Here is a 24,021-nt window from a genome sequence, read left to right as displayed (position 1 = left end):
GTGAATGTTTTTGGCAGATAGAGTCCTGCTCAATCTCTGGGTATGGAGAAGGGTATCCAGTACCATTTCGTTGGTAATAATGGAACACGTAGGCTTTCCTTTTTGCGTCCCCATGTCGATAATAATGGAACACATAGGCTCTCAACTGATGTTGCTGACTTTGAATGTGTGAAACCAACCAGCAATTATAAGAAGTTCTATGACCATTTCTTTTATAAGGCTCACTCAGGCGTTGAGGTTTTTCAAAAACTGTCAAAGCCTTGTGGAGGTAACCCTGACGTGAGTCTTGATGAATTCCTTGCTGGTGTTGTCCGTTCAATGAATGGAAGTAAGACCTTCCCTAGTGGAATGTCTATCAAGGACTATGTCGTCTCACGGGGTGAATTCATCCATAATCAATTGATTGGTCTGGATGAGCCATCGCGAAAAAGGTGATAAATATTTTCTGACTTACCTGTGCTTGTGGCCCTAAGGGATGAAAGTAGGAAAAAAGGGGATTTCATGCCTTCAAATACCCCATCAAGTGGGAGTTTAAAAATCAGAGATGGAGCGGAGAAATTGGATGAGTCTGTTTCTTCCACGGTGTGGGTGATGAAGATGAGTATGAAAAGTTAGCCAGGTTGTTGCAAGAGGAGTATTGGAAAGCAATGAAATCAAAGAAAGAGCAATGTCCAGCCACTGCTTCAAATACATTCTATGTCAAGATCAATGAAAATGAAATAGCAGATGACTATCTGCTACCTACCTATTACAAGACTCTGCCCATGAGATGGATGAATATATTCTCTTTTATAAAGATGTCTTTGTGTATGATACTGATGACCTTCCCAGAAGCATGCTTACACAATTGGTCACTTTACAACTCGGACTCCAGGCTTATTTCTTTGGAGCTCCTTCCAATGAAACCCTGTGACGAAGTTGATGTGACAGTTGACATATAACACTCAATAGTATCACATCAACGACACAAATCATGTCAATTTTCAGATGTTACATGATCTACACAAGCCAGCAGGACAATTTGCCCAGTGCCAGCTGCGGCTAAACTAAGTGGGTATAATGAACATAATCACCACAATTCCTTTTTGGTTCACAACTTCCCTGAGTTTCCTCCCCAGTGCAAATGCCAGAGGAGGAGGAACCTCATTCCCAATCTGTCCATACATATGTTGAATGTTACCAGCAAATTGAGGAGCTACAACAATCTGGTAACCTCCTATTTCAAATATCTTTTTTCTACTTGAAACTTATTGGCTTGAGTTTGCTGTTAGATGCATAATGATTGATCATTCTCTTTCTAATACTTGCAGCGGCCTCAATAACCAAGTGGCCAATTGAATATGAAGTATCGGCTGGAGAGGCATTCCATCGGAAGTTGTAACCATCCAGAAGCTGTGACATTTGTTAGTAATTGCAGTGTGATTCTAAGGTGTGTGCTTGGTTCAAATTCTAGTCTTTTCCTTCATGAGTTGCTTGTTTACATCCTTATAAACCATTATTTGCATCATTATGTATATTTATATCTCTAATTTATGGGCATCGGTCTCCAGTGGATCATGTTTCAGTTTTCATCTGTTGATTCAGCCATGAAATTGGGTTGTCATGCAGGGCCATAATGGAAAAATGTAGGATGACTGCATCTCAAGTTCTGAGGCTGTTGAGTTCACTAAATTGTTGAGTGAGGTGGAGTTCAATAATTTGTCTCTGCCTGGTCAAGTAGATTTCATTAATGGAGGTCCTCCATGGGATATAAAACAGAATTGATTAATGCTTTGGTGAGTCAATACGATTCACCTAAGCCCTTTATTTATACTAATAAATAAGAGTTACATGGACAGATATGCCCCTACACAGCATACATAGTATAAACAAAGGAAAAGAAAGAATAAACATAAAGGAATAAAACAAGAGGAGGAAAGGACCAGAATGCCCCTACGGTATTCTGGCCTATATATCTAACAGATACGATTCACCTAAGCCCTTTATTTATACTAATAAATAAGAGTTACATGGACAAATATGCCCCTACACAGCATACATAGTATAAACAAAGGAAAAGAAAGAATAAACATAAAGGAATTAAACAAGAGGAGGAAAGGACCAGAATACCCCTACGGTAGGGGTATTCTGGCCTATATATCTAACACTCCCCCTCAAGTTGGTGCAAAAATGTCACACATGCCCAACTTGACTAGAAAAGGTTGAAACACTTTGCCACTCAGCCCCATCGTGAACACATCAGCCAACTGATCAGTAGACTTAGGGAACATAGATTAGTCCAGCTTCAAGTTTCTCCTTGATGAATGTCTGTCCACCTCCACATGTTTAGTACGGTCATGTTGGACAGGATTATGGGCGATGCTTATAGCAGCCTTATTGTCACAATATAACATCATTGGAAGTTGGACAGCAACCCCAATATCTTGCAACAGCCCCTTAAGCCACAACAATTCACAGATGCCATGAGCCATCGCACGGAATTCAGCCTCAGCACTGGACCTTGCCACCACATTCTGTTTTTTACTACGCCAGGTGACAAGGTTCCCACCTACAAAAGAGCAATATCCAGAGATGGACTTCCTATCACTTGAACCAGCCCAATCTGCATCAGTGTATGCCTCAACCTTCAGATGACCATTGGGAGATAAAAGTATCCCTTGTCCCGGAGCAGACTTCAAGTATCATAAGATGCGAAGGACTACCTCCATATGAGAAGAATAAGGGCCATGCATAAACTGGCTGACCATACTAACTGCAATAGCAATGTCTAGTCGAGTATGTGACAGGTAGATAAGTTTGCCCACCAACCGCTGATAACAACTTTTGTCAATTGGTGTGCCTTCTTTCTCCTTGAGTCTTGTCGTAGCTTCTATGGGAGTGTCAGAAGGATGATACCCTAGCAGTCCCGTTTCAGACAATAGATCCAGGACATACTTTCTTTGAGACAGAAATATGCCCTTTGAAGAGCGAGCAACCTCTATCCCTAGAAACTATTTCAGAGTCCCCAGATCCTTAATTTCAAACTCACGGCCAAGGAACAGCTTCAACCTGTTGATCTCATCACCATCATTGCCGGTCACTACAATATCATCAACATAGAATATGAGGAGAGTAACCCTATCACCCACACGTTTGATGAACAAGGTATGATCAACATTGCTTTGCTGGTAGCCTACTGAAAGCAAAGCCTTATGAAATCTACCGAGCCAAGCTCTAGGTAACTGCTTTAAGCCATAGAGTGCACGCTTCAGTTGACACACCTTACCCTTGGTAGCAGGACTTGAAAAACCTGGAGGAATGTCCATATATACTTCTTCTTTTAGTTCACCATGGAGGAAGGCATTCTTCACATCCAATTGCTGAAGATCCCATCCAAGGTTCACTGCACAGGATAGCTATACCCTTACAGTATTGAGTTTTGCTACCGGTGCGAAAGTCTCCTGGTAATCAATGCCATATGTTTGAGTGAAGCCTTTAGCAACTAGACGTGCCTTGTACCGATCCACTGTACCATCTGCCTTTTGCTTGACCACAAACACCCATTTACAACCCACTGGTTTTTTCCCTGGAGGAAGAGCTACAAGATCCCACGTGTTGTTTTTGTTCAATGCTCTCATTTCTTCCAACATTGCTACCTTCCACTTTCCATCTGTAGATGCTTCCTGCCAATTTTTAGGAATGGAAACAGAAGAAAAGGAGGAAACAAAGGTACGAAAAGAAGGAGAAAGAGAACTATAAGAAACAAAACGGGAAATGGGATGTAAAGTGCAGGTCCTAGTACCTTTGCGATGTGCAATGGGTAAATCAGAAGAGGAAGGCTCACCAGGAGGAGGATCTGGATCCTGAGGCGGCAACTGGATGGGTATCGGTGCTGCAGTGGACTGATTCTGTCCTCTGTTAGAACATCTCCGGTTATAAGTGAGAATGGAGGAATTGTCAATGGTCCTCTGAAAGTTACTAATGGTCCTCTGTACTGGAGTCAGCTCCCCCTGAATAGGAATATACCACCTGTTTCCATGATCTCCCCCTGTATTGGATTCCCCTTAGGTGAAGGGATAGTAGCCTCGGGAGGCTGGGCAGCAGCTACGGTAGGCTGCACAGCAGTCACGGGAGGCTGGACAGCAGCCACGGGAGGCTGGACAACAGCCTCGGGGGACTGGATAGCAGCCTCGGGGGGCTGGACAGCAGCCGGGGAGGATTGGTCAGTAGTTATAGGTGATGAAGGGAGGGGAAACCCAAGGGTATAAACCACAGCTTCACTCGAACTCTCCCCCTGAAGAGGTGGGGAAGAATAATAGGATAGTGTTTCATGAAACACCACATCCATACTGACCATAGTACGACGGGTAGGAGGGTGGTAACACTTATAACCCTTCTGGGTTGGAGAATAACCCAAAAAAATACAGCTTAACCCACGGGGTTCAAGCTTGCCAGGGGACTTAGTATCCCGAGCATAACAGACACGGCCAAAGACCTTGGGAGGGACCATAAAGGAGGAATCCCCAAGTAAAATGTCAGATGGGCTATGGGAATCCAGAACCCGTGAAGGTAACCTATTAATAAGGTAAGCGGCAGTGAGAACAGCATCACCCCAATATTGGGATGGAACATGTCGGGTAAACATTATTGCCCGTGTCACTTCCAATAAGTGGCGGTTCTTCCTTTCAGCCACACCATTTTGGGCTGGGGTATCAACACAACTAGTCTGATGTAAAATCCCATGATCAGCAAGGTATTGTTGAAATTGGGATTCCTTATATTCAGAGCCATTATCACTCCGTAAAACCTTAAGAGTGGCCTGAAATTGGGTCTGGATCATTTTATGAAAATGTCGAAAACAAGAAAAAACCTGATTTTTAGTTTGAAGAAGATAAATCCAAGTATTTCTAGAATGACAATCAATAAATGAGACAAACCAACGCTGGCCAAAAATAGATGTCTTACGACTAGGGCCCCAAACATTGGAATGCACCAAATAAAAACAAGAACTCCTTTTATTTGATAAAGAATAAGTTGCACGTGTCTGTTTGGCTAGAACACAAGCCTCACAAAAAAAGTTGTCCTTATTACATTTGGTGACCAAAGAAGGAAATAAATGGGTTAAAATTCCTAAGGGAGGGTGACCTAATCTAGAGTGGCATTGATAAAGTTCAGAAGAGACCAAGGAGTTCTGATGTAGTGGAGAAAGAACTGGTGGAGAGAGACAGCCATCATCAAGCAGATATAGACCACCGTGTACTTTACCCAATCCAATCGTCTTCCCAGAGGCCAGATCCTGAAAAACACAATGGGAAGGAAAAAAGGTTACCTTGCAGTTAAGATCACGAGTAATACTACTAATGGAAAGTAGGTTAATAATAAAATTAGGTATATGTAAAACAAAAGACAAAGGAAGGGTGGAAGTGCAGTTGATGATTCCCTTGCCAGATATGGAAGAAAAGGAACCATCAGCCACTTTGACCTTGTCTTTTCCAGAAGTGGGAGAATAGCGATGAAATAAGCCAGATGAACCAGTCATGTGATCTGTAGCCTCGGAATCAATGATCCAGGGATGGGATGCCACAGAAGCACAATGGCCACCAAATGTGATACCTGATCGGGCAAAATGTGAACCTGATGGAGCAGAAGAATTGGAAGTAGTAGAGGCAGCAGTAGAGGAAGACGTTAGCACACGTAGGAAGGCCTGTAGATCGTCCTGGGATAGACCAATGTCTGTAGCCGGGGCTGTGGGAACAGTTTCAGATTGATTTGCCTTGCCTTTCGGTTTCTTCTTGGCAGCCCGCTTGGCTTCAAAGTCAGCCGGTTTCCCATGAAGCTTCCAACACTTGTCCTTGGTGTGATAAGGCTTGTGACAATGGTCACAAGTAACAGGGCCTGGAGTAGAACCACCAACAGATAAAGTACCAACAAGGGCAGCAATAGCCTGGGCAGCAGTCTGGAGAGCCGATCTGTCAGAAACAGGAGGATGTAACATAGCAGTCCGACGGTTTTCTTTTGAAGAGACCAGGGCATAAGACTGTTCAAGTGTGGGAAAAGGAGAATGGCCCAACACCTAAACACGAATCTGGTCATATTCAACATTCAACCCGGCCAGAAAGTCATAAACCCTGATCTTGTCAACATGTTTTTTATATGTAGCCACGTTGGCAGGGGTATCAAGGTGATAATCCGAAAAATGGTCCAATTGCTGCCAAAGGCTGCGGAGAGTGGCATAATACTTAGAGACAGTCAACTCCCCTTGAGTAGTATGAAGGACCTTTTTGCGAAGTTCATAAACCTGACCATCATTGCCAAGCTGTCCATATGTCTCCCTACAGGCAGACCAAATCTGAGAAGCCGTATCTAGGAGGAGAAATCCCTGTACAAGGTCTGAAGTCATAGAGCCTACCAAATAGGACATAAGAATACCATTGTTGGCAAGCCATCTAGTCTTGGCAGCACCTGGAGCAGTCGGCATAGGTATAGAGCCATCAATGTGGCCAGTGAGGCCCCTTCCAGCAATAGCAAAAGATACAGAACGAGACCACAGTAGGTAGTTGCTGCCATCTAACTTGATAGGGTTAGGATGAAGATCACGATAATCCGATTTATCATAGTTACCCAGATCAGAGGTGGCAGTTGTAGTATCAATGGAGTCACCCATAGTGCTGAGAAGGTTTGTGATGTGGAGAAGCCCAAAAAAAAAACTAAATCAGGGGCTGAGAGCAGAGCCGAGTGCCCCTCTGTGACGAGAAAACACACCCCCAAAAAGGCAGCAGCAATAGAGGAGACCCCCCCCCCCAAGATCGACTACGTATGGGTTTGGAAAAAAACCCAAAAAAGAGAAATCGATGGGGGGAGGGAAACCCAAAAAAAACCTGCTGGTGGAGAAGCCTTGCTGAATCTGTCCAAGAGCCTGCAGGGCATGACTCAGATAAAAAAAATCCACAGTGAAACAGCAGCCGCAAGCAGCCCTAGTCCCAATATCGATAAGGCACAGGGTGTTGTTGGAGAAAAACCCTGAAAAATAAGATATCGAATGGAAGAAGGGGTCTTCAACACCTGTATGAAGTGTTATAGCAGCAGTCCATTGTCGCAGAATGTATCCAATATAGGGAGAAACAGTCCCAAGAAGTCACAGGGCCTGATCTTCAAAAAAAATTGGAAACTCCAATTTCCACAGGAAAGAACAAGCAGCAGCCATCGAACATTAATAATAGGTTATGAAAAAGAAAAACAGAGGTGGGAAGAGGGCAGCAATTATATCATCTGATCACCTCTGCATTGCTGCCCTTAGAGAAGGAGAAGAAGCAAGGAGAAAGGGAAGAAAAAAGGTCGAGAGAGAAGGGGAAGAAGAATAACACTTAGGGTGGGTGGGGTTTTTTGAAAAAAAAAAAAGGATCAGAGATATCGTGGCTCTGATACCATGATATAAAACAGAATTGATTAATGCTTTGGTGAGTCGATACGATTCACCTAAGCCCTTTATTTATACTAATAAATAAGAGTTACATGGACAAATATGCCCCTACACAGCATACATAGTATAAACAAAGGAAAAGAAAGAATAAACATAAAGGAATAAAACAAGAGGAGGAAAGGACCAGAATACCCCTACGGTATTCTGGCCTATATATCTAACAGGTATGTATAGCCTTCCCGACTTCAATTTGTAGTCTGAGCACCAGTTATGAATATTTAATAGAATGTTACATTTTAATCAAAGCCTAGTATCTTTGCAGGGGTTTTCTGGAATGAACAGATTCAATCAGAGCACTTGGAGCACAGTCCAGTCTGAGATGATACATGCATTGTCCTTTGCTGAATTCTTGTCCTTTGCTGACTACTTCAGGCCAAGATTCTTCCTCCTGGAGAATGTGAGGAACTTTGTGTCATTCAATAAAGGGGACTTTTTGATTAACCGTAACATCGCTTCTTGAAACGGGTTATCAGGTAAGTGCTACATTTTGCTGATAAGCCTAAAAGGGGCTCCTACTGAATTCAGTGCCTATCTTTCTGAAAAATGTTATTTATGTTTAGGTGAGGTTTGGTATTCTTGAAGGTCCTTATGGGATCTTTTTGAAGCCAATAAATATTACTTATTGAGATTTCTTCTTTTTTACTTTTTCACACTATTATATTTATTTATACAGTATCAAAGTGAACCTGTATCATGTTTCCAATGGAAAGTTCGAGGGGATATGCTGGTCTTGTATGACCACATATCAGAAGAAATGAATGAGTTGAATCTCTTTGGATGTCAGAGAATTCCTCAGCATCCGGCTGCCAATTGGCGAGACCTTCCTGATGAGAAGGTATCAAACTTTTCTACTGCAGTTGCTGAATCTCTTTGTTTAATTTTTTTCTTGATGATTTTACTAAGAAAATTCCTTTTTATCAATTTACTTATTGTTTATTTTATTTTATGAACGATATGCAGGTTAGACTTTATCATGGACGGTTGGAAGATTTAATACCTTGATGCCTACCTAACACAGCCAAGAGACATAATCAATAGAAGGGACTGTTTGGAAAGTTAGATTGGGAAGGAAACTTCCCGACTTCCATCACGGACCCTCAACCTATGGGTAAGGTAGGGGTGTATTTTTACCTTGAGCAGGACCGAATAGTCACAGTTTGCGAATGTGCCCACTCTCAAGTAAGTTCTTCAAGTGAATTAGCTCTTATCATTTCCACCATAAGTTCTTATTTTATACTTATTTGGAATACTGGGATGCTTCGGTTCATTAAAAGAGCTGGATTCTTTAACCAAAAAAAAAAAAAGATTGATTGTGTGGGTGTACATTTGTGTGTGCATGTAGGTCCCTGATAGCCTATCAATTTGCAAGGTAACATTCGACATATGCATGGACAGATCGGGAATAGAGTTCCTCCTCCTTTGGCATTTGCACTGGGGAGGAAACTCAGGGAAGTTGTGAACCAAAAAGTAATTGTTGTGATTATTTTCATTAAACCCACGTAGTTTAGCCGCAGCTGACACTGGGCAAATTGTCTTGCTGGCTTGTGTAGATCATGTAACATCTGAAAATTGACATGATTTGTGTCGTTGATGGGATACTATTGAGCATTATATATCATAATTGAAATATTGAATGTGTAATATCCATTTTTGTTGATTTTGTTGAGGTTAGTCAATCGTGGTTCAAATAGCCACATATGAGATTGTGTTGGGAAATGGTTTAAAATGGCAGTGGTGCTATCAACATCTGAACTGTCCCCTATCCTGGGCTGCAGATGAGTTTACAAGTCCCTGATCTCCAAAATACAGACAGAAAAGTACTCTTATCCATTAATGGTCTACTAAATCTGGATGGAGAGGACCAAGAGGATTTTCGAAATGAATCCAAATCACTGGCGGCTATTGTGTGGAGTTTCAGGAGTTTGGATTTTCTCTCAAAGTTGCAGCTGTTGACGATGACCAACAGTACTGAAAAATTTTCTCCTCTTGGACCTAAGAAGCGCATTCATTGCAAGAACCAGTTCCTGGCATTGCTGGCCATCTCTCCCTCCAGATAATATGCTCTAATACAGGTGGATATATTATAAACTCCTTTACTCTTTATGATTGCATTGCTAGAGACCATTTGGGGAACTGGGTTCTTGCAGTAGCTGGGGCCTGTAATGATAAGATATCATTTGTGCTGAAGCTGTAGCCATGAAGACAAGCATGGAGCCTGCTGCCCAACATTGACGTAGATTCATCGTATTGCCTCGGATTCCAAAGTTACCGCAGATTGCATCATTTGGCAACTCACCTTCCATGATGCGCCCAATGGTATGTCGAACAGATATGCACTCAGAAAATTTGGACTCCACCTGAAACTCTGTTCTTTGGAGTCAGCTCTGATAATGCATTGTTGTTAACTGTTGGTCCCTGATCAGTGTATGTTCAACAAACATATAAAAACTAAGTTATCATAATTTCAGGAGAAACAATATTGATAAGGGGACAGAGTGGTGGAACAAAGTTACACTATTTGACACACCAAATATTATGGACATTTTTCCCAGGGTCCTTTAGATGGGATATCTGGGAAGAACAGAAAGAATCATTAGGGTTATGATGGATTGTCAAGTCTGTGTAGCATGACATCTAAGCTTCCTGGGCCCCTGGCTTTAATGATAAAATATAATGAGAGGTTAACTTTGTCCAGGTGAGACAGTTCATAGGGGTTGACTGGAGTTTTAGAAAGAAAAAAAAAAAAAACCATCCTGAGATTGATCACTTACACTTTGATAACCTCAATGGGGAAGAGGTTTATTGGTTTAATAATAGAAAAAGTGGAAATGTGGGGAATAACCTTCTCAATTTCCCAAGGGGCGTAGGTACACCAAAATGTTATTCAGGTTTATGGTCTGATGTTTAAGGAACTTGTATTTCTTTGGATTCATGGACCAAGATTGGTGAGTTGACCATAAATTTATGCTTCTTAGTTAGGAAGGCCCCAGAGATATTCACAATGCTTCAAGTGGTCTGGTAAAGGCATCGTTATAAGAATCCGGAATCAGATCGGTGAATCGTCCTCTCACGGATTCGATTCTGATCCTGATTTTCACCGTTCCTAATTGTTGTTTCTTGAATTGAAATCGGATCAACTAATTTGATTCAGGCCGATTCTGATTCGATTCGGATCGAAATCCTCTCTGACCGATTCCAAATTTTAAAACATTAGGCACAGGGAGAGGCTGAACTTAACACTGCACTTCGACAGGTGACATGTAACATCATGTAAATGAACCCCCTCCCAAAAACCAAAACAAACAAAAAAAAAAAAAATCAAAATATATACAGGAAAACACCAAGAAGTTGTCAGTAGAGTAGAATGCAACTTTTATCCCCAAAAAAAATAAAAAAAAGCGTAGATTCTAAACTCTAAAGTGGGGCTTAAGCTCCTCAATCTGGTAAAGGAGTGTAAAAGCTGTGGTCTTCATTCTTGTTCAAAGCTTCTTTCTTTCTTGTGCTCTCTGTTGACTTGATAAATTAGGCAAGTTCACAGTAGAGGTGATGCTCCTATCTCTTTCTTCGTCTGCTAAAAATATAGCTCATCTCTCTCTCAGAGTCTCAGTGCTTTTAAAGTATGCAATGATGAAGGGTGCGAGAATCAGAGCAGGTTTTGGCCTCTCTGTTCTGTTTCTCTGTTTCTATCTCAACATCCACCTCTCCGTAGGAGGTGGCACCCTCTCTATTGGCGAATCTATTTCTGGAGTTCAGACCATAGTGTCTAAAGGAGATGGGAACTTCGAATTGGGTTTTTTCACACTAGATAATAAGTCTGAGAACTACTACATCGGTATCTGGTACAGAAAGATATCATCGGAGAGGACGGTGGTTTGGGTGGCAAACAGAGATGAACCCCTCCCCTATAAGCATTCCTCACAACTGAAGCTGTTAGAGAATGGGAATCTAGTCATCCTCAACTCATTGAACACCGTTATCTGGTTGACAAATTTGACCTCACATCCTTGATTAATTCTACTGAGGTAGCACTTCTTGACTCTGGAAATCTTGTTTTGAGAAATGTTTCAAATTACTCTGATTTAATCTGGGAGAGCTTTGATCATCCAACCGACACTTGGTTGCCGGGTGGAAAGATTGGGCTCAACAAACTCACAAATTCATCACAGGGACTCACTTCATGGAAAAATTCAATGGATCCTTCTCCTGGGTTCTTCTCTTTCGAACTAGACCCTGATGGAACTATTCAGTTATTTTTATTGTGGAATGGGTCTGTTAAGTACTGGACGAATGCTTCTTCTTTGGACGGTTTTTTCCGCAATTCCTACTATTTTTTAAACTTCACATATGTTTCGAACCAGAAGGAGAATTATTTTACTTATAATTATGAGGCACCTGTTATCTCTAGATTTGACTTAGATGAGACGGGGCAGATCAATCAATTTGTTTGGGAGGAAGGTTTCGGTTGGAATTTATTTTGGGCTGTACCGAGACAAACATGCAAGGTTTTTAATCTTTGTGGGGATTTCAGTATCTGCAATCAGCAAAATTCGATTATCTGTGAGTGTTTGCAAGGTTACATTCCACGTCAAGCAGCATACTACTCGAATGTTAGTGATTGGTCTGCTGGGTGTGTGAGGAATAATACCCCACTGCAGTGTGAGGGTAATGTTTCGGTAAATGGAGAGAAAGTAGGGTTCTTAAAGATGTCTAATATGAGATTGCCCAAAGATCCCCTTTCTTGGGCATCTGGGAGCGCCCAGGCCTGTGAAGTGGCTTGCTTGAACAGCTGTTTTTGCAGTGTTAATGCATATGATGGTAACTGCTATGAGTGGGAAGAACTCTTCACTATGGAGCAACTCTCAGATGGCGACACCGGTGGAAGAGACCTATATCTCAAACTTGAAGTCTCTAACGTAACTAATTTGACTTCTAAAGGTAACAAAAAGGGATCAGTTACTCGTGCTATTGCGGGTGCTGTTTCAGGGGTTGTAGCCCTCTTGGGTCTTCTTGTGGTGCTAGCATGGACCAGGCAGAGGAGGAATTTAGTTGGACCCTCGAAGGCAGCTGAGGGTTATTTGGTTCCATTTTCGTACAGAGATTTACGAATTGCAACCAAGAGCTTCTCCCAAAAGCTTGGGAGAGGAGGATTTAGTTCTGTTTTTAAAGGGACATTGTCTGAGTCGACTGTTGTAGCGGTGAAGAAGCTTGAAGGCCTCAGTCAAGGAGAGAAGCAGTTCCGAGCTGAAGTAAGCACGATTGGGATGATTCAACATGTTAATCTTGTTCACCTCTGTGGTTTTTGCTGCCAAGGTACTAAAAGGTTGCTGGTCTACGATTTTATGCCTAATGGCTCTTTAGATTCCCATCTGTTTCATAAAAAAAATGACTCAGGTGATAAGGTTCTTCTAGACTGGAAAACAAGATACCAAATTGCACTTGGGATAGCTAGGGGATTAGCTTATCTGCATGAGAAGTGCAGAGAATGCATTATTCACTGTGATATCAAACCGGAGAACATTCTATTAGATGCTGAATTCTGTCCCAAGGTGGCTGACTTTGGCCTGGCAAAGCTTCTTGATCGGGATTTCAGTCGGGCTCTAACTACCATGAGAGGGACAATAGGATACCTCGCACCAGAGTGGATTTCTGGTGTGGCCATCACTGCAAAGGCTGATGTTTACAGCTATGGTATGATGTTCTTCGAGCTTATATCAGGGAGGAGAAACTCCAACTAATCTGATAGCGAGAAGTTTGGGTTCTTTCCCATCTGGGCAGCAAGCAAAATCAATGAAGATGGAGAAATCCTCAACCTTTTGGACTATAGACTAGAAGGTAATGTTGATCTTGCAGAACTCAAGACGGCTTGTAAAGTTGCTTCTTGGTGCATCCAAGATAACGAAGTTCATAGACCATCAATGGGTCTGGTAGTTCAGATACTTGAGGGGATAGTGGAGGTTTGCACTCCTCCCATTCCTAGCAATCTTCAAAATCTTGTGGAAAACGACCATGAGAGCATAGTTTTCTTCCCTGAGCCTTCGTCATCCGGAACTTCGTCTCAGGCCAGGAGCACTACGTCATCTACAAATTCTTTGACATGAATTTACTAAAATTGGGAAGGAATTCTTAAGCTGTTCACCCATTCAGTTCAGAAAATAAAGCATTTCTGTTATTCTATGTCGAAGATTAAAATGTTTTCTTTTGTTTCTGCTCAAAACCAAGTTAGGAGACTGTTGGGGAACCGGCTTCTTGCAGTAACTGTGGCCTGTGAAGTAAAGATATCACTTGTGCTGAAGCTGTAGTCATGAAAACAAGCATGGAGCTTGCTGCCCAAAATTAATAGAGATTCATTTGAATTCCAAAGTTGCCACTGATACGTCAATGGGCAACTCATCTTCCATGGTGTGCCCAATGGCGTGTTGAGTAGATGTGTACTCAGAAAATTTGGACTCTACCTGTAATTCTGTTCGTTGAAGTCAGCTCTGGTAATTCGTTGTTGTTGGTTCCTCATCAATATATGTTCAAGAAAGACACCAAAACCAAGTTTTTCATAATTTGAGGAGAAGCAATATTGAAAAGGGAACATAGTGGTCGAACAAAATTAAACTATTTGATGACACAACAAATATTTTGGACATTTTTCCAGGGTCCTTTAGATTGGGTATTTGAGAAGAACAGAAAGAATCATCAGGGTTAAGATGGATTATCTAGAGTGTGGAGAACTTTGTCCAGGTGACACAGTTCATAGGGGTTGACTGGAGTTTTAAAAAGGAAGAACCAATCTGAGATTTATCACTTAACAATTTGATAACCTAAATGGGGAAGAGGTTTAATAATAGAACAAGTAGAAATGTGGGAAATGACCTTCTCAATTTCCTAAGGGCTGTAGGCACCAAAACTGTGGTTCAGGTTTATGATCTGATGTTTAAGGAACTTGTATTTCTTTGGTTTCATGGACCAAGATTGGTGAGTTCATCATAAATTTATGCATTCAAATTTTCAAATAGGAAAAATGCTAAAGAGAGAAAATTTACAATGAAGAAGATCCAAAGATATTCACAATGCTTCAGGTGGTCTTGAACAGGGAGAGATTGAACTTAGCAATACACACAGATGACAAGTAACATCATGTAAATGAACTGGTACAATGGAAGAAAAGAGGTAAACCAGAACCCCACCAGGCAGGCTCAGAAAGATCAGACCAAAGGCAAAGCAACATCTTAAAAAATTAAAATAAAAATAAAAATCTACACAGGAAAATACGCGTTGGCCTCCTTTGTAGTGCAACATAGAGTGCAATGCACGTCCCACATCCCACAGTATTTGGGCAAGCAGTCCAACATCCTACCTGTGTGTTGGGTTGCGTATCCAAACACTATAGATTTTCTGATGATGCGCGACACATTGTGTCGCTCTACAGAAAACCCAAATCCCGAAAACACTAAGAAGTTGCCAGCTGAATAGGAAACAAGCAAATGGCATGGTGGCTCTTTTGTCTTCTAAAGTCTCTAGGAATTAAACTTCAGGCCTGTGATCACTGGCAATCTTGACTATTTTCACCAAAAAATGACAATTTTGACTATCAAAAAGGGGTTTGGGGAGGGGGGTGGGTGAGTGAAATTGGAATCAGTCATGATCCGTCAACATTTGGGTGGAATCAGCCAAAACATGCCCTAACCCTAATTTTCGTACAAGGATCAGACGAGCCAGATCGGCCAAAATCAGGATCGATCAATCAGAATCTTGATACCATGGCTACAATCCTCTCCATCATAATGGCAGATCTATTTAGTTATATGAATAATAATCATTAATGCAGAATCATGACAGAATAAAAAAACTTTCCTGCAAAATTTGGTGAGTTAATCACAGAATCTACGGGTGCAGTAGTTTAATTAGACTTCTGTTGTTGATCTTCTATTCTCCCCTCCCCCCCTCCCCCAAGAAACTGGGTTACTTTGCTAGCAAAGATTGAAACTCCTTCAATTAGACATGGCAAATTGGTGCAGTTGCACTAGCCTAGTTGGATTGATTTGAACCAATCAAGAAACCCAAACCAAGAATAACTGGATTTATATTTGACTTTTTGTTTTATATCAATACTTAGGGTATTTCCTTCTTTTCTCCTCCTTTTTATTTGGGACTATTTGTGAAAATTGAAATTTGTAAACAAAAAAGAACGCTGCTAGTTACATGGCTCTTGCGCCTAAACACAGGAGCCCAAGAAATTACCATCCGACCCCAGTAAAATAAAAAATCTTATCCATATTGAAGCCACTGCATGTGCACATTGGCCTCATGCTGATGCAAAGCCATGTGACCAAAAAACGATCCTTTGCCCTTATTTTTATTATAATATAGTTGGCTATAGATAGGTGTCAATAAGAATTCAGTTCATTACTATCAAAAATAAAATAAAATAAGAGTTCAATTTATTTCAATTTTCCCAATTTGAACTAATCTTGTTCCGTGAATAAACTATATTCTCTTTTTCTGTAACTTTCATCATTTCAAAACACAGAATCATGGATCGAATTGGTCCCTACCGATTTGGATTGAAATCAGCCACAAGAATTTTAGAATCGACCCTCAGATATGAAAAACTCACTGATTCTAGTGTTTCTTGGTATGAATCGACTGTATCGGATAAACTAGAATTGAGATCAGTCATGACCAATTCCGATTAGAATCAACCAATCCTCTGATCCGATTCCTAATTTTTGAAACCGTGTTAGCATTACCTACCTCAATCAAATTAATGGATTGATGCAGTATTTTGTATTTTATGAGTCAGTTCTTTATTCTGGTGTGCTTTTTCATTATTCTCTTCAAGAAAATAATTGGACAGTAATTGCCAGCTAAAAGAAGGGAGAAATGCCAATAAATTAGAGATAATAAGATAAAGTATTTACCTGAGTTTGGGTGATTCCGATTTATATCGGCAGATCTGATCCCGATTTGATCCGATCCAGTCGATCCGTATTGGTAAATCCACTCCAATCCAATCCAGTCGATACCAAGATCACGAACCATGATGACACATGCTCTCGCTCGCGGTGTGCCCAACCTTTTTTTCAAAATCTAAAGTGAAAAATTAAAAAATAAAAAAGATATCCCGCATTCCATAAGTCCATTTTTCTTCTTTTTACAGTGAGGTTTTCTTGGTTCCTGCATGCATGCCCCGAGTATAGGGCAACTGAGGTCGTTGAATCTGGTAAAAACCTGTTGGTTGTCTAAAATTCTACAAAAGAGTGTAAAAGCTTTCGTACGACTCTTGACTCCCATCGACTATTGCTAATATTGAATCTCCCAACTCTCGCTTTTCTTCATACCTTTTGTTTTTATTAGTCTTAATCGAGACTAATTCAAAAGAATCTTTCTTTTTTTCTTCTGCCTTTGCTCTTTTTTGACTTATCCAAATGTTTCAATCCCAAATAAGTAATATTAGGATCAATGATAAAATTAAGCAGGTCCACATTATTTTTCTTCTTGAAGACTATGCTTTTTTTTATCTTCATCTTATTCTTCTAAATGTCTAGCTTGTTTCCAAAGGTTTCAATGAAGTAAATTATAAGGGTGTTGTTCTCTCTGCCGTAGCACAGGCTGCACCTAGGCACATGGGTGTAAGGGTGTCAAAACTAAACCGAAACCGTTGATCAAAATCGAATCGAATCGAACCGTTTAAACCAAAATCGACAGGCCGTTTAGTTAAATGGTCCGGTTATAGTTTTAGAAATAACATCGTTTATTTAATCGGTTTGGTTCGTTTAGACCGATTAATCTAACGGTTTCAAACCGTATAATCCAATTAAAACCGATTATAACCAAACCGTCTGACTGTTTAAAAACCTCACAACTTTTTCTTTTTTTTATAAACAAAAAATAAAAATCTAAGCAAGTAGCAACTACTAAGTAGTCACGTTTCTTCATTATTGATTTTCTTTCTAAAAAAAAAAAACTAATAACTTAGTAAGTAATAAGTAATAACTATTAACTAATAACTAGCATTAGTAAATAAAACAGTAAATGTGTATGGAACCGTTTAATCGAAACCGTGTAAAACCGTATAGAATCATTTAATCGAAACCATTTAAAAACCGTTTACTAAACGGTCCAGGTTTTGATTATGAGACCGTTTAGTTAAACGGTTTAGTTAAGGTTTCTACCCTCAAGTAGTCAAAATCGAACTAAATCGAACCGTTTAATCGAAATCAGACCATTTAACACCCTTACATGGGTGTGAGTGCAATGACCAACCTGCCCCCTAAATGGCAGGCCCATGTGCCTGGCTGCTGCGCTGGCACAGATAACATTCTCCCTAAATTGTATTAGATGATAAATTAGGCAGGTTCACATTCCTCTACTAAATATCTAGCTTCTTGTTTGTCCGTGCTTTTGCAGTATGCAATGATTATGGGTGCGAGAATCAATCCATGTTTCTTCCTTTCTGGTCTGTTTCTCTACGTCTCTCTCGACACCTGCCTCTCGATAGGAACTGGCACCCTCTCGATTGGTGAATCTATTTCTGGAGATCAGACCATTGTCTCTGAAGGAAATGGGAACTTCGAATTGGGTTTTTTCACTCCAGATAACAAGTCTAATAACTACTACATCGGTATCTGGTACCGAAAGATATCGGAGAGGACTGTCGTTTGGGTGGCAAACAGAGATAAACCCCTCTCCGATAAGAATTACTCACAACTGAAGCTGTTGGAGAATGGGAATCTAGTCATCCTCGACTCAATGGACACCATTAATATCTGGTCGACAAATTTGATCTCCACATCTTCCTCAAATTCTACGGAGGCAGCACTTCTTGAATCTGGAAATCTTGTTTTGAGAAATGTCTCAAATTCCTCTGAATTGATCTGGGAGAGCTTTGATCATCCAACCGATACTTTGTTGCCCGGTGGAAAGTTTGGGCTCAACAAACTACGGGCAAATACATCCAGCGCTTCACCTCATGGAAGAATTCAATGGATCCCTCTCCGGGGTTCTACTCTATCGAAATTGATCCTGATGGAATCAATCGGTATTGTTTGTCGTGGAAATTGTACTGGACGAGTAAGACTTGGAACGGTCATTCTTGCACCCTAATTCGTGAAGTGAGAAGTAACTTTGCCTACTATATCACCTATGTTTCGAACGAGAATGAGAACTATTTCACTTATAATTTATATAATTCATCTATTATCTCTAGATTTGTTCTAGAGGTGTCAGGGCAGATCAAGCGATTTATTTGGCTGGATGATGGTAGGGGTTGGAATTTTTTTTTTTTTGCCCAACCAGAAAATCAATGCGATGTTTATGCTCTTTGCGGGGCCTTCGGAACCTGTAATCAGCAAGCTGTGACTAATTGTCATTGTTTGCAAGGTTTCAGTCCACGTAAAGCAACAGACTACTCAAAAAATCTTAGTGATTGGTCCGGTGGGTGTGTGAGGAATACCCCACTGCAGTGTGTGGGCAATGCTGCTTCTGTAAAGGGGGAGGAAGAAGATGGGTTCTTAAAGATGTCCAATATGAGATTGCCCATGAATCCACAATCTGTGGCAATTGGGAGTTCCCTGCAGGCTTGTGAAGTGGCTTGCCTGAACAGCTGTTCTTGTAATGCTTATGCATTTGATGGTAACAACTGTTCCGTGTGGAAAGGAGATCTCTTGAATCTGGAGCAACTCTCAGATGGTGACACTGGTAGAGGAGACCTATATCTCAAACTTGCAGCCTCTGAACTTTCCAATTCGACTTCTTCTGGAGGAGGTAACAAAAAGGGATCAGTTACTACTCGCGCTATTGTGGGCGCTGTTTCAGGGGTTGTAGCCCTCTTGGGTCTTCTTGTGGTGCTGATATGGACGAAGCAAAGGAGGGATTTAGTTGGAACTTTGAAGTTGGTTGAGGGTTATTTGGTTCCATTTTCGTACAGAGATTTACGAATTGCAACCAAGAGCTTCTCCCGAAAGCTTGGGAAAGGAGGATTTGGTTCTGTTTTTAAAGGGACATTGTCTGAGTCAACTATTGTGCCGGTGAAGAAGCTTGAAGGCCTCAGTCAAGGAGAGAAGCAATTCCGAGCTGAAGTAAGCACGATTGGGATGATTCAACATGTTAATCTTGTTCGCCTCCGTGGTTTTTGCTGCCAAGGTACTGAAAGGTTGCTGGTCTACGATTTTATGCCTAATGGCTCTTTAGATTCCCATCTGTTTCATAAAAAAAAGGACTCAGGTGATAAGGTTCTTCTAGACTGGAAAACAAGATACCAAATTGCACTTGGGACAGCTAGAGGATTAGCTTATTTGCATGAGAAGTGCAGAGAATGCATCATACACTGTGATATCAAACCGGAGAACATTCTATTGGATGCTGAATTCTGTCCCAAGGTGGCTGACTTTGGCCTGGCAAAGCTTCTTGGTCGCGATTTCAGGCGGGTTCTGACTACCATGAGAGGGACAATTGGATACCTTGCACCAGAGTGGATTTCTGGTGTGGCCATCACTGCAAAGGCTGATGTTTACAGCTATGGTATGATGCTATTCGAGCTTATATCAGGGAAGAGAAACTCCAATCAATCTGCTAGCGAGAAGTTCAGGTTCTTTCCTATCTGGGCAGCAAGCAAAATCAATGAAGATGGAGAAATCCTCAGCTTTTTGGACTACAGGCTAGAAGGTAATGTTGATCTTGCAGAACTCGAGACAGCTTGTAAAGTTGCTTCTTGGTGCATCCAAGATGACGAAGTTCATAGACCATCAATGGGTCTGGTAGTTCAGATACTTGAGGGGATAGTGGAGGTTAGCACACCTCCCATTCCTAGAAATCTTCAAAATCTTGTGGAGACCGACCATGAGAGCATAGTTTTCTTCCCTGAGCCATCCTCAAGCCAGAGTTCACAAGCACGGAGTCCCACATCCGATACTTGAATTTGTCTCAGGCTAGGAGCATTAAATCTTCCAGAAATTCCTTGACATGAAGTTGCTGAAATTGAGAAGGAAATCTTGAGCTGTTCGCCCATCTAGCTCAAAGAATAAAGCAGTTTTGCTATTTTTCATTGAATATTAGAATATTTTCTCATGTTTCTGTTCAAAATCTTGTGATCTGTAATAGTGTAAACCTCTGCTTAATTATTTTTCATACTCTTTAAGTTATTTTATGGGGAAATTACACTTCCCTCCCTACATATTGACTATTGACACACTCCTCCCCTAAGTTTTAAAGATTCTATCATCCGTACCCATTCTGTGAAAAAACATTGTTAAATGATGACATCAGCCTTAATATATTTACTTAAATCCAAAAATACCCTTATGTAGTGTGATATTCCTATATATTCTTCTTTGTTCGAACACTCTTCTCTCTGCGGTAATCAGACCTTGGAAGCACACTCTCTAGCAGTAATCCTCATTCGAACATCCCTCGGCGACCTGCGAGCTTAACATCCCCTGTTTTGTACTCTCTTTGACTACTTGCGGTGCTTCAATTCCCCCTGCGAGCTACAAATCGTTTGAGTTAAGGTGAAGAACTTGATCTCCAGCCAAACCCTAGGAGCTGGGAAGGTTGGCGAAGCTTATTGAGGGTCATTGTTATCCGCAAAAAAAGAATTGAGGGACAAGGGACCATTTAGGGAGAAGGGGTCGCCTTTTAGCATTTGGGAGATGGCCTTAGAGTAATGGGTAATTTGGTCATTTGGTTTTTTACTATTTTTTAATGAAAGGTTAAATTGGTAAATTTGTTTTTTCGGTTAACAGTGTTAGTCACTGGGTTAGAGTGCATATATTTTAAGGTATCAAGGGAAGGATGTGTATTTAAGGCAAAACTCAAGGGAGGTCCGTGTATTTTACCCTTTAGTTTTTAAAAATGGGAAGCAGTTTTCTGTACGGGAGTGTGTCCTACGTCAGCACTCCCATGAGTCTATCTCTCTCCTCCTTAAAACAAGGTGGCAAAGGTGTCTTTTCACATGGGGAGGAGAAAGATAGACTCATGGGAGTGCTGGCGTAGGCCACACTTCCGGACAGAGATCTTTTTCCCTTTAAAATTTTATAGGGACCCATTCTTTTTTTTTGGGGTGGGGGGGGGGGGGCAATTACTATCACTACCCTACACTTAGTCTATATTTACTAAAACTAGCCTACCTTAAACTTCTTTTCTGAAACTATCCTGCTTTTAAACTTCTGCATCTCCTTCTACCCTCATGTTTTTAAATACCCAAGTTACCCTTCTTTTTTACCTAGTAACGTGCCAATCTATTTAACCTACCATTCTTCTTCCATTTTTTACTAATTGTCATTAAAATAGTAAAAAATGAAAGCACCCACCCGCTTCTTCTCTCTCCCGAAATTTAGTCAATTCGATTTTTTTTCTTCAATTTCTCTTTTTAATTAATTTTTTATTCAACATTTCATCCTCATTGTTCTTCTTTAAATTGATCGACCTGATCCTCATTGTGATCCAATTCTTCTCCTTCGTCTCCGTTATAGGTGCGTTCCCTTCTCTAAAACCGATCCATCTTTCATAGATTCTCAACTGAAATCGCCAAGAAGGCAGAGACAATCCGATGATTGATCTTGTGCCGTTTTATCCCATGGTTGCTAGGTTGAGGAGAGATGAAGATGGTCGTGTAGAGATCAATTGTAATGGAGAAGGAGGGTTGCCTTCTGTTTCTGCGAATATGAAGAGGGGGAAGAAGAGTGACGACTTGAGAATCGCGCTGTAGGTTAATGAAAATAAAAAACTTGGAAAGGTAAATTGAATAAAAAGAGGAAGAGAGAGGAGAAGTGGGGTGCTTTGAAGAGAGTCAATCTGTTCCATGGTTTTAGTGCACGGTATCGGAACGGGTATCGATAACCTGCAAAATCGATACGATATCGGTCTGGATCGGCTATACCGGACAAAATGACTCCTAATTCTCCTTAAAAAATGAGTTTTCAGACCATTTTACCCCTTGTCTATACCGTGCTCTCGATATGGCATTGGCACGGCATCAGTGACTAGCAAAACCGGTACGATATCGACGATACTTAGAACCATGATCTGTTTGAAGAAGAATGATGATGATGAAATGTTGAATAAAAAATTAATTTAATAGAAAAATTGAAGAAAAAAAAAAAACAAATGAAGTAAAAAACAAGAGAGAGAAGCGGGTGAGTGCTTTCATTTTTCATTATTTTAATGACAAAAATAGTGAAAAATAAAAGAATGGTAGGTTAAATAGATAAGCAAGATACTAGGTGAAAAGGAAAGCCAATCTGGGTATTTAAAAACATGAGGTAGAAGGAGATGTAAAAGTTTAAAAGCAGGGTAGTTTCAGAAAAGAAATCTAAGATATGATACTTTTAGTAAATATAGGTTAGTGTAGGATAGTGATAGTAATTGCCCTTTTTTTTTCTTTTTTTTCCGCCAGTTTAAAATCCCCACCTTTTTTGTTTTTGGGTAAGAAGTTTAAAATCCTTAGTTGGTCGGCCTTACGACCTTACACGCAAGTCTACAGTTGTTGTGGAATTTTGACGCCACCTCCTGTGTATGATATATAGGGCAAATTTCGTAGACACCCCCTTTAAGAAATCAATATGTTACGGACTTATCAAATTTGATCAAAATGGCAATGTTCCCTAATTTCCCCTGACGTTAAGCACAGTTAGTACCTAAAGGTGAAATATCTATTTTTTCCCTTAGTTATTTAAATAAAAGGATAAAACTGTCATTTCATCTTCTTCCCTCTCCCGCTCCTGCTCCTGCTCCTGCTCCGGCTCCGGCTCCGGCTCCGGCTCCGGCGAACATCACCTGCGACAAGGAGAAAAAAATCTGAAACAGGGATGGATTTCCCTGAGCTAGGGGAAAACCAATAGCCAATCCTCCTTAGTTTTTCTCTTTAGATACCACCGATGGTTCCTTCGCTCCCTCCATGGCCGATGTCATCTGTGTGAATGGCAATCTCCGCGAATACCCCATACCCATCACAGTATCGTAGGTCCTCGAAATCGAAACCTCGCCATGCTTCCTCTGCAACTCCGATGGTCTCTTTTACGATGATTACATTCCTGCCCTCGATTGGTATGAAGAACTACAACCCGGTCAGATCTACTTTGTCCTTCACACCAGTCGCTTAAAGTATCGCCTCACTGCTCCCGATATGTCCACCCTGGCCGTCAAGGCTACCACCGCCCTCGCCCTGCTATCTCCTTCTACACTCCTCTATTACCCTTAGAAAATTCTTTTCCTTTCAAACCCCATTTTCAAAAATTTGGGATGGCCGAAGGGAAGAACCAAAGAAGGGACTAATTGGACTAATCTCCTCCGATACAACAAACCCCACATCTAAACTTTCCATCTCAAGAAATGGCCTGAATAAAAGGGATGAGCAAAGAAGAATCAGAAAAAACAATATTGATCTGTTCAACCTTTGAATATTTGAATTAGACCTGCTTCAAATGGTAGAGCGTGGGAATTTGATTCTGTAAGTTAATGGAAATATTGATCTGTCAAAGTCGAAATCGTTTCTAACTATTAAATGAGGGTGATCGATCTCCAGGACAAACGATATTTACATACTATTCATGTACAAAGTACAATCTCACCAAATC

General features: G+C 40.9%; 1 protein-coding gene and 2 pseudogenes across 1 annotated transcript; all 3 read left to right on the top strand.

Moving 5' to 3' along the window:
• The first annotated feature begins 42 nt into the window (after positions 1–42).
• Positions 43–8,085, top strand: LOC122648754 (annotated as a pseudogene).
• Positions 8,086–11,083: 2,998 nt separating this feature from the next.
• On the top strand, positions 11,084–13,609 carry LOC122648749 (annotated as a pseudogene).
• Positions 13,610–14,272: 663 nt separating this feature from the next.
• LOC122648745 (G-type lectin S-receptor-like serine/threonine-protein kinase At2g19130) lies at positions 14,273–20,379 on the top strand. The gene is made up of 3 exons (XM_043841966.1): positions 14,273–14,422; positions 17,858–18,488; positions 18,830–20,379. Exons 1-3 carry the CDS (start codon positions 14,273–14,275, stop codon positions 20,362–20,364), a joined length of 2,316 nt encoding a protein of 771 aa, XP_043697901.1. The 3' UTR covers positions 20,365–20,379.
• The last annotated feature ends 3,642 nt before the right edge of the window (positions 20,380–24,021 follow it).

The sequence above is a fragment of the Telopea speciosissima genome, chromosome 1, assembly GCF_018873765.1.
Source record: "Telopea speciosissima isolate NSW1024214 ecotype Mountain lineage chromosome 1, Tspe_v1, whole genome shotgun sequence".
NCBI classification, from domain to species: Eukaryota; Viridiplantae; Streptophyta; class Magnoliopsida; order Proteales; family Proteaceae; genus Telopea; species Telopea speciosissima.
This window is presented reverse-complemented; position numbering and strand designations above follow the sequence as displayed.

Excerpts from the sequence above, each read along its gene's own strand:
- LOC122648745 (XM_043841966.1), top strand. The coding sequence starts at position 14,273 with ATGGGGAAGAGGTTTAATAATAGAACAAGTAGAAATGTGGGAAATGAC. Across the intron at positions 14,423-17,857 it reads GGTTTCATGGACCAAGATTG|TATGCAATGATTATGGGTGC; the intron begins GTGAGTTCATCA and ends GTGCTTTTGCAG. Across the intron at positions 18,489-18,829 it reads GATCCTGATGGAATCAATCG|GTTTCAGTCCACGTAAAGCA; the intron begins GTATTGTTTGTC and ends ATTGTTTGCAAG.